We start from the raw sequence: 12,086 nt of genomic DNA on the forward strand, positions 1-12,086 counted from the left end.
GTGGGGGAGGTAGTAAGGAGGAGGAGGAGCCAGTCAAATACTAAGAAAGAGGAGCACTGCAAAGGAGCTAGGTGCCCATAGAGGGTAAGAGCAACAACACAGAGGGGGGAATAAATAAATAAATAAATAAATAAATAAATAAATAAATAAGGAACAAATACACAAGGCAGAATATCAGTCACAGTATTGTGCCTTTTTTACCACCAGTTTGTGTATACACCAACGGTTTGTTTAATCAAGGGTTCTCATTTTGGGTTAAATAACAGAGTATCTATTTTATTTAACCCTTTGACTGTCGCAACCCCCAATCCTGAGGTGTCTCCTGGTGTCGCAAAATTTAAAAAAAAAAATATATTATTTTTTCTTATGAAATGACAGAGAATCTTTTCCTGATTGTAATGACACCAAAAAAACGAAATTTGATGGAAAACTGACGGAATTATGCTCTCGCAAAGTTAGCGACCTCGGCGCTGTTTACAAATCGGCGATTTCGCCCACTTTGAGCCCTATTTTCGGCTAATTCCATTATTCCAGTCGCCCAAACTCATAGCTATTTATTTAGAACTCCATTTTTTCTATTGATTGAGTACAAGAAACTGCCCATTTACCGATGTCAACTACCTAATAATGTGGTCAGAAATTTGCAATTTGGCCAATTTTACGAAAACTAAAAAATATGACAATTTCAAAATAAGGTCCAGAATGAACAATGCAGACATTCCTGGCTCTAAAATAACATTTTCTTTGCTCATCAGTCATGTTTCCAGGCCTCTCTGATATTACTCTTGCTTTCTATTTTTAATTTTTAATCAAACAAAAAATAGAAGACTTACTATTATGCAGACTACTGCAATACTGTAATAATTGTATAAATAACATCAACCCATTCATGACTGCATATTAGAATGGCTAGTTGGACATTTATTGGACAATGGCATCATTTGTTTACTTTTGAACATTGGCAAAAATCAAACATTTCCCCTACTTTGAGCTCCATTTCTAGGTTCTTTTTATAGTAAAATCAATCAAAATCACCTTTATTTCTATAATATGTTTTCAATTCTATCAAATGATACCAAGAAAACGAGAATACAATCATAAATACTATACGAAAATAGACCACAAAGTCGGCATCTTAAATAAAAAAATCTGTCGGAGTTTTTTTTTTCTCATTATGCACTGCGTGCTCCAGGATTTTTTTTATATGGTGCACACTGATCACACCGACCCATTCTCTCACATGTGGGCCTACCAGCTTTCTCCTGCTTGATTTGAAGCCGCTAGAATTTATGAGTATATATATGTCAAACACGGTACCTCGTAAGACGTATATATACGGCCGCGACAGTCAAAGGGTTAAAAGGTCAGACACAAGATTATTGTTGTTTGTTCAATGAGGCAGAGATGTGATCTCCCACACATCTTTCAAATGTTAGCTGACATCACTGAGGTCCATGGTTTGATCCCCAGTACGGGTGTTTCCCTAAGACACCTGCTGTCCCTGTTCACCTAACAGTAAAATAGGTACCCGGGTATTAGTCGACTGGTGTGGATCACATCCTGAGGATAACATTAATAATAATAATAATAATAATAATAATAATAATAATAATAATAATAATAATAATAAAAATAATAATAATAATAACCTCATTTGCCCAAAATGCTCTGTATAACAAAGGGCTTTCTATATACAGAGATTCCCCTATATACAAACATTCATGTTGTAAACTTTCAATAATACAAACAATTTGCGGGAAGCGCTGAGATGTAAACAATACATAGTAGATTGCTCTAGCGGCATCGTTCATACATGTGCTTGTGCTCTCTCCACAAATTCAGTGTTATCTGTGATTATTATACCCCCAATAAGTCTGGTGTTAAGCACAGCAGTAGTGGTGATGCAGGTGGTAGTGCTAAGAAGTGCCAAAAGTGGACATAATAATGTATTTTTGTATTTTTCTTGTGTTCACGTATATGTTTAAACTATGTACACTTCTAGGTTACTCCATGTTCATACGTACATACTACTCTACTGTACAATACTGTATACGTACATACGTTGGACTTACGAACAAATGGACTTACGAACGACTGCTCGGAACCGAACCTGTTCGTAAGTAGGGGAGACTCTGTAGTAGTATGTCACTGATGTCAGTTACGGTCTGTATACCTTGTACATGTACTTGTAGAAATAACGATTATTATAAAGATTATTATAATTATTATTAAGTTTTGTTATTCTGCCTCATAGTAAAAGTCATGTTTTGGTTGTTATAAGGTAACAGTGAGGCTATACTTGGTGTATACCTGGAGGGTGTTCTGGGGGTCAATGCCCCCTTGGCCTGATCCATTACCAGGCCTCATGATTTAAAAATCTGTTGAAACCACATTTCAATTTTGCAGTCAGAAACTGGAGGGCGCTTTATGAAGAAATGTTGTTTCTGTGGGGGCTAGCCCAGGGTTGGTTGCTCGTTTTGAAACTAGCAGCATAGCTCTTTTTTTTTTCCATTTTCCGCTTCAATCATGTACAGGATATCTTGGGTATGTATTGGGTTCAAGAGTTTATATTCATGGGTTTTCAGGCACGATATACACAGGTGCTCCTCGACTTACGATGGTTTGACTTACAATATTTCGACTTTACAATGGTGCACAAGCAATTACTTTGGAGATGAAACTAACAATATTGGCCAGCATGAAGGCAGCAAGTCCCTAACTTGTGTTCATTTTTGTACTTTTCAATAGTGGTGTTTAGTTAGTTACAGTAATTATTTATTTATTTATTCAGTGACAGTAGTTACTTGTTTACTTATTTATTTAGCATATCATATTCAACTTACAATATTTTTGAATTACAGTGAGTTTGTCAGAATATAAATCCACTGTAAGTCGAGGAGTACCTGTATTTGCATGGCCAGTTATTAGTTTTTTTTTTTTTTTTTTTTTTTTTTTTCATTGTGTGTAATGAATTGTTATAGACAGGTTAGGTTAGGTCACAGTACTGTGCCTTGTTGTTCTTTAGGTTAGGTAAGGTTTGTCAGAAAACAGGAAAAGTACATCCTGATGTATGTCTTAGTCACATGATGAACTGCAGCTGGAGATTTTGGTCATCTGACTGAGGCCTTCCACTGGTCTACCCCTTTAAAAATTATGGCTGTGATTCTAACCATTTATTCCTAATTACAGTGTTATCATAGTTTATTTTTAATATCCAGCTCCTTTGTCTTTTACTCTCACTCTGAGTTGTCTAGTGCAACCACAATAGATAATGCCCTGTTATCTTTATTTTTATTTATGTTACTGGTGTTATCTGTTTGACCAATCTGATACCCTAGCACAAGAGCTAAGTTATCCTATGATAACAAGTAATTGAACAGCTACTTACATGTGTCAATACACTTTATGCAAAAATTAGTTTGTTATATGATGCATTTGTAATAGAACTAACCCAAAATATTGTACATTAAAATAATATTACAACTGAGTATGGGAATGCTTTTCCCTTTTTCCCAGTGAAACAAAATTCAGCATGTAAAAACTCACCATCCATGTTATTCTTCCTTTACATATGCTCATGGAAGCTGAAGGAGCACTATATTTTTTCTTACTATATTTTCTGCAAATGATATTAAAGCAACAGAAGCTACTGCTACAAACTCAGAATACAGTACAAATATTTATATTGATTTGAACTTTGTTTAATGATTTAGTTATGTTAAAGTATTCTTCTAAAATACATAATACAAGCTGTTAGGTAAAAGGACAAGTGTGCAACTATTGCAGCATTTTATTGTGGCCAACATTCTGCTCTCCAGGAGCTTTGTTAAGCCATAATAGCTTGACAGAGCTCCTGGAGAGTGAAACGTTGCCACAATAAAATGTCACACTAGTTGCACGTGTCCTTTTATCTGGCATACTGTCGGTAATTCTACCAACATTATAACAATGATACAAGCTGCACATCCAATACTATAATGCTTGGCTTTTAAACTGTGATGTATTTTTGTTATCACTCGTGTATTAACAGTGAACTGAGCAATATCGGGAACCCCAGTAAAGGAGGCGGTGGCTAGTAAGGGAGCGCGCCACGACGGGACACTGACAAGTGGGTGGGGATAACCCAACAAGAGTACTTACAGGTGATTGCTGCTCGTGACAGCATGGAAGTTACTGCAAATAAAGTAAAGGCTCATGAGCCAAGTGTGCTTCAGAGTGCCACACATGGGGACTCCTACTCTTCTTTACTCTCTCTACCAATAATCTCATCAAATTTACAAGACAAAAATAGTTACAGTTGCCATACATTTTCCTAAATAGACCCAAAAAAAAAAAAAAGAAAAAAAGAAAAAAAAGAAAAAAAAAACTCAATTGCCTGAATGGCAGGTGACATCGTGTAGCGCTCCGGGACTAGCGCGCATGGAAATAATTGCCACTTACCCGTACAGTCTGGGGTCATCCAGGTATTCCCTGTGCGGCATGAAGGGAGAAAATTATTGTGAAAACTGAGGGTTCACTACAGTACATTCATAAGACTTGCAAACATATACACTCCCTACCCTCAAATTCTGAGATATCCACAAGTATATTTTAATATAATGCCCCCAGGTCAACATTTATTGTTTACAAACTAGCTAAATAATGAGACATAATAAAACTTTGTATAATTCTTGAATGCAGACAACCATGTATTTACAAGCATCTCTCTGGCCCTCACAAGGCCATAAGAATAAGCATTAACACTTTCAGGGTTCAAGGCCAAATTTCAAAGTGTGCACCAAAGTCCAAGAATTTTCAAAAAATAATTTTGTTATTTTTTATGAAATGGTAGAGAATCTTTTTCTGAAGGAAATAAAACAAAAAGTACGAAATTTGATGGAAAATTGACGAAATTATGCTCTAGCAAATTTTGATGTGTCAGCGATATATATGCATCAGCGATTTTGCCAACTTTGACTCCCATTTTAGGCCAATTACATTATTTCAGTCAACCAAATTCTTAGCTATTTCACTAGTATTACTTCTATTCTATCGACTGAGCACAAGAAATCGCCAAGTCAACTGTTTCAACTACAAAATAAAGTGATCGGAAATTGGTAATTTGGCCAATTTAATGCAAAGTTCAAAATATTCCAATTTCAAAACAGGATCCAGAATAAACAATGCAGGCATTCCTGGCACTAAACTAACATTTCCTCTGTTCATTAGTTATGTTTTCAGGCTTTACAAATGAATTCCATTTTGATTTTTTATTTACATAATGAATTTTTATTCAAACCAAAATATAGAAGATTTACTGTTATGAAATACTGTAATAATTGTATAAATATCATCACCATATTTGTGAATGCATATTAGACCCACCAGCTGGTGTGTATTAGACGTGTGAGGTCGTTTGTTTACTCTTGAACATCAGCAAAAATTTAACATTTCTGCTACTTTGAGCTCAGTTTCAAGCCATTTTCAGTACTAAAACCAATCAAAATCATCTCTATTTCTATAATATATCTTCCATTCTATCAAATGAGACCAAGAAATCACAAATACAACTATAAAAAACATACAGAAAACACTGCAAAGTCGCTGTTTTAATCGAAAATTACGGTCTCAGTTTTTTCTCTCTCATTATGCACTGTGTGCTGCACGATTTGTTTTATGTGGTGCACACATACCACATAGATGTATTCTCTCATGTCTAGGCCCAAATTTACCACTCACAGCTTATCAGTGAGCTGAGCTCATGGCGTAGATCTATGGTTTGGACCATCTATGTAAAGCCGTAGATCTATGGCACGAACCCTCAAAGGGTTAATATATTAAATTAATAATAACAAAGTGGCATATTTAATTTTTTTTTTTTAACATGTTGGCTGTTTCCCACCAAGGCAGGGTGACCCAAAGAAAAAACCTAAAAAGAAAAAAAACTTTCATCATCATTCAACACTTCCACCATCACTCATACAAAATCACTATCATTGCAAAGGTGCTCTGATACAACTGTTTAGACATCCCTCCAAACTGCCAATATCCCAAACCCCTTCCCTAAAGTGCAGGAACTGTACTTCCCATTTCCAGGACTCAAGTCCAGCTACTGGTTTCCCTGAATCCCTTCACAAAATATTACCCTGCTCACACCCCAACAGCTCATCAGGTCCCAAAAACTATTCATCTCCATTCATGCCTATCTAACATGCTCACGCATGCTAGCTGGAAGTCCAAGTCCCTCACCCACAAAATCTCCTTTACCCCCTCCCTCCAACCTTTTTGGGAACAACCCCTACCCTGCCTTCCTTCCCAAACAGATTTATATGCCCTCCAAGTCATTCTACTTTGTTCCATTCTCTCTAAATGACCAAACCACTTCAACAGCCCCTCTTCAACCCTCTGACTAATACTTTTAGTATCTCCACACCTCCTCCTAAATTTCCCCACTATGAATTCTCTGCATAATATTTACACCACATATTGCCCTTAGATATGACATTTAGTAACTTACTACCTATTCCACACACTTGTAACATCTGCCACATTACTCCTTTAACCACTATCATATGCCTTTTCTAATTCCATGAAAGCAATGAAAGCTTCTCTACCTTTATCTAAATACTGTTCACATATATGCTTCAATGTAAACACCTGATCTACACATCCCCTACCCATTCTAAAGCCTCTTTGCTCATCTGCAAGCCTGCTCTCTGTCTTACCTCTAATTCTTTCAATAATAACCCTACCATACACTTAATAATAATAATAATAATAATAATAATAATAATAATAATAATAATAATAATAATGCTAATAATAATTTATTTTGACATGATACATAGCTGTACAAAGGAATATATGTAATAGTTGAGTGTACATGCCAAAAGCCCCTTGTATGCAGAGCATTTTGGGCAAACTTAAAATTAACTTAAGATTAATTAGGCTATAACAGACTAAATGGTCATTAGGTGAGTTACAGTGAGTACAAGAGAACTGAGTAATAATAGGTAATGCTATATGGCTTTAATAGGTATACTTTACTTGGTATACTCAGTAAACTTATTCCCCTATAATTTTTACAATCTCTTTTGTCCCCCTTCCCTTTATATAAAGGAATTATACATGCTCTCTGCCAATCCCTAGGTACCTTCCCCTCTTTCATATATTTATTAAACAAAAATACCAACCACTCCAACACTATATCCCCCCCCCCTCTGCTTTTAACATTTCTGTCATGATCCCATCAGTTCCAGCTGCCTTACTCCCTTTCATTCTATGTAATGCCTCGTGCACCTCCCCCACACTCACATCCTGCTCTTCTTCACTCTTAAAAGGTGTTATACCTCCCTGATTACGATTTCGTGAGTCATGTTGATGGCAGTGAAGGGACTTGAGCTAGAGTTTGTCACGGCCACTCTAGCTGGAGATTCGTCTGTAAAAACTTGCATTTGTGGTCACAGTGGTGCCTGTGCTAACCTTCCTATGGTGTAGAAATATACATAGTTGGACGAATCTTATTGTGACTAGCTGGTCTAGTGGCTAACGCGACGGGCTGGAGTTTTGAGACTATGACCGCGGGTTCAATCCCAGCCAGGGTATGGTTGGTTTTAGTGCATGAAATTACCACCTCCCCTTCTTTGACATTTAAAAGTTCCTCAAAATATTCCTGCCATCTACCCAATACTTCCAGCTCCCCATCTACTAACTCCCCTACTCTGTTTTTAACTGACAAATCCATTCGTCCCCTAGGCTTTCTTAACTTGCTTATTTCAGTCCAAAATTTTTTCTTATTCTTAGCAAAATTTCTTGACAGTGCCTCTCCTACTCTATCATCTGCTCTCCTATTGCACCCTCTTCACCTTTCTTTTTCTCTCCATATACTCTGCCCTTCTTATATCACTTCTGCTTTGTAAAAACCTCTCATAAGCTACCTTTTTCTCTTTCATCACACCCTTTACCTCCTCATTCCACCAATCACTTCTCTTTCCTCCTGCACCCACCCTCTTACAGCAACAAACTTCTGCCCTACATTCTAATACTGCATTTTTAAAACTATTCCAACCCTCTTCAACCCCCCCCCCCCCCACTACCAATACTTGCACTAGCCCACCTTTCTGCAAATAGCTGCTTGTATCTCACCCGAACTTCCTCCTCCCTTAGTTTATAAACTTTCACCTCTCTCTTACTTACTACTGCCATTTTCCTTTTGTCCCATCTACTTCTTACTCTAACTGTAGCTACAACTATATAATGATCTGATATATCCATTGTCCCTCTATAAACATGTACATCCTGAAGCCTACCCATCAACCTTTTATCCACCAATACATAATCGAGCAAACTACTTTCATTATGTGCTACATCATATCTTGTACACTTATTTTTCCTTTTTTTATAAAATATGTATTACTTATTACCAAACCTCTTTCTACACACAGTTCAATTAAAGCTCCCCATTTTCATTTCCCCCTGGCACCCCAAATTTATCTACTACTCCCTCTACAACATTTGTACCCACTTTAGCACTGAGATCCCCAACCATAAGTGCTCTCTCACTTAGTTCAAAACTCCCCACGCATTCACTCAACATTTCCCCAAATTTCTCTCTCTCTCTCTCTCCTCTACACTTCTCTCTTCTCCAGGTGCATAAACACTTACTATAACCCACTTTTCACATCCAACCCTTATTTAACTCCACATAATCCTTGAATTTATACATTTATATTCCTTCTTTTCCTGCCATGACTTATCCTTCAACATTATTATTACTCCTTCCTTAGCTCTAAGTCTATTAGAAACCCCTGACCTAATCCCATTTATTTCTCCCCACTGAAACTCTCCTACCCCCCTTTAGCTTTGTTTCACTTAGAGCCAGGACATCCAGCTTTCCATTCATAACATCCACAATCATCTCTTTTTTATCATTTGTACTACAACTACGCACATTCAAGCATCCCACTTTGACGGTTTTCTTCTTTTTCATTTTAATAGGCTATATGGAAAAAGGTGTTACTAGCCCATTGGTCCTGGCATTTTAGTTGACTTTTACAACACGCATGGCTTATGGAGGAAAGATTCTTATTCCATTTCCCTATGGATATGAAAGGAAAAGTAATAAGAACAAGAACTATTAAGATAAAATCAAAGAAAACTTAGACGAGTGTGTGTACATAAATGTGGACATGCATGTGTAGTGTGACTTAAGTATAAGTAGAAGTAGTAAGACATACCTGAAATCTTGCATGATTATGAGACAGAAAAAAAGACATCAGCAATCCTACCATCATGTAAAACAAATACAGGCTTCTGTTTTACACTCGCTTGGCAGTACAGTAGCACCCCCCAGGGTGGTTGCTGTCTACCAACCTACTACCTACTATATTTAATTCTTCTTCTTTCAATAAACTTGCTGTATCCCACCGAGGCAGGGTGGCCCAAAAAGAAAAACGAAAGTTTCTCTTTTTAAATTTAGTAATTTATACAGGAGAAGGGGTTACTAGCCCCTTGCCCCCGGCATTTTAGTTGCCTCTTATAACAAGCATGGCTTACGGAGGAAGAATTCTGTTCCACTTCCTCATGGAGATAAGAGGAAATAAACAAGAACAAGAACTAGTAAGAAAATAGAAGAAAACCCAGAGGGATGTGTGTATATACATGCTTGTACATGCAAGTGTAGTGTGACCTAAGTGGAAGTAGTAAGACATACCTGAAATCTTGTGTGTTTATGAAACAGAGAAAAGACACCAGTGGTGGTTAACGCTCTCGCTTCACACGGCGAGGGCCTGGGTTCGATTCCCAGCCAGAGTAGAAACATTGGGTGTGTTTCTTTCCACCTGTTGTCTATGTTCCCCATCAGTAAAATGGGTACCTGGGTGTTAGTCGACTGGTGTGGGTCGCATCCTGGGACACTGACCTAAGGAGGCCTGGTCACAGACCGGGCCGCGGGGGCGTTGACCCCCGGAACTCTCTCCAGGTATCTCCAGGTATCTAACATGTAAAACAAGTACAGGCTTCTGTTTTACACTCACTTGGCAGGACGGTAGTACCTCCCTGGGAAGTTGCTGTCTACCAACCTACTATATTTAATTAGTATAAGGAATAATTCGCCACTGCTGAGTCTATAACTGAATATATTAACACACACAATTGCCACAAATGTTTTATAATGATTGTTATGTCTGAGCAACAACCCAATTTGTATTCTACAAATTGATTTGTTTACTACAAAACTTTTTGTCAACAGTTTGGTGCTTTGATGGTGCCTTTTCATGCAGTGTCTTCACTGACAGAACTAGTGTTAATGTAGCAATGTATACACACGTTCAGAACATGCAGAGGAAAGAATGAGCTGACCAGTAGATTACAAAGATACATGAAACTGCATAAGTAATTATTATAACACCAAAATAAATGTTTATGCTCTTTTTAAAAGTGTTTTGTAATTTAAAAATCACTTAATAAAACTATTACTAAATGTAAAAAAGAAGAAAAACTTTAGTTTTCTTTTTTCAGGTCACCCTGCCTTGGTGGGAGACAGCCGGTGTGTTGAAAAAAGAAATAATCTACAATTTCTTACTCATTCTGACATAAATGCTAGAATTAGTTTTTTGTTTACATGACTTTTCAAAATCCTTCAAAAATCTTGTTAATTCTGTCTTATATTCTACAAAATAACACTAACAAAACGCAGCTTACCTATCAACCCCTCTTTGGAAGATTGCCGAGATTTCTTCAAATGTCTTATTCTTTGTCTCCGGAACTTTGTAATACGTAAACACCCAGAAGCACGCTAATAAAACGCTAAACGGCAAAAACGTGTAGTTTTCAAATGCTTCCTGAGAAAACAGATTAAATACCATATTAATAACTACTGTCATTTCTAACTACACTCTGTTGAATTACATTTTATGCTCAGTACTAGTATTCTTTTTGTACTAATAATAGAATGACCTCAAGAGTGTACAAATCTGTAGTGGAGGGAAGGAGGGGTAGAGGTTGGCCTAGGAAAGGATAGAGGGAGGGGGTAAAGGAGGTTTTTTGTGCAAGGGGCTTGGCCTTCCAACAAGCAATTGTGAGTATGTAGATAGGAGCAAATGGGTACAAATGGCTTTTAGAACTTGATGTGCTGTTGGAGTGTGAGCAGGGTAATGTTTATGAAGAGATTCAGGGAAGCCGGCAGGCCGGATTTGAGTCCTGGAGATGGGAAGTACAGTGCCTGCACTCTGAAGGAGGGGCGTTAATGTTGCAGTTTTATAACTGTAGTGCAAGCACGCCTCTGGCAAAACAGTGATGGAATGAATGGTGGTAAAAGTTTTTCTTTTTTGGGCCACCCTACTTTGGTGGGAAACGGCCAATGTGTAAATATAAAAAACAATAATTTCTGTGTGCTAATATAAATGCAGAATAATAATTAAGGTCCTAATATAAATGAAACATAATAAAACATCATATAACCTTTCATCTTTTGTAAAAACTAGTTCTAATATTATGTATATTTGAAGCTAAAATATACATGCAACTTCATAATGGCCCAGGTTAGTTTGAAACATCATCTAAACTTCCATCTTAATAAAAGGATTATTTGTGAATTGTTCCAGCCACAGTATTATGGCCTTTATTTTTCTTGATTAGATTTAACCCTTAAACAGTCCAGATAGATCGACGTTCAAATCCGTAGTGCTCCAAAACTAGATCTATGTTTTTTTTTTACACATTTTCAAATATAACAAAAAAAAAAATGTAGATGAAAGTTTTTTTTACACATTTTCAAATGTAAAAAAATAAAAGATGTACATTTTTTTACATACTTTCAAATATTGAAAAAATGTATATATACGTTTGGACCGTTTAAGGGTTAAATGTGATTAAATTATGTAATGCACTGCAAGTAGCCAAGAAATTATGGTAATGTCAAACTCACAGAGCAGAGTGAACCTTGTACTAGAATGTTTACCCCTAAACTGAGACTTATTATAAGACCAGATAAAGCCATATTTAGGACAAAATGTTGTTTAACAATAATACTGCTTCTGCTTGATATACTTCACATTCCTATAAAATCAATTCAACTCCTAAAAAGTTGCATTAGTTTATACTGAATT

At 36.7% G+C, this 12,086-nt stretch overlaps 1 protein-coding gene across 1 annotated transcript in view; it reads right to left on the reverse strand.

Moving 5' to 3' along the window:
• The window catches only part of Glut1 (Glucose transporter 1), a gene marked incomplete in the record, with an annotated part of 492,009 nt that overhangs the window by 128,620 nt on the left and 351,303 nt on the right, over window positions 1-12,086 (reverse strand). Inside the window, 3 exon segments of the mRNA XM_070100219.1 lie at window positions 4,141-4,173; window positions 4,441-4,478; window positions 10,680-10,820. Coding sequence (XP_069956320.1) covers window positions 4,141-4,173; window positions 4,441-4,478; window positions 10,680-10,820 — 212 coding nt within the window.

Source organism: Cherax quadricarinatus, chromosome 72 (assembly GCF_038502225.1).
Source record: "Cherax quadricarinatus isolate ZL_2023a chromosome 72, ASM3850222v1, whole genome shotgun sequence".
NCBI classification, from domain to species: domain Eukaryota; kingdom Metazoa; phylum Arthropoda; class Malacostraca; order Decapoda; family Parastacidae; genus Cherax; species Cherax quadricarinatus.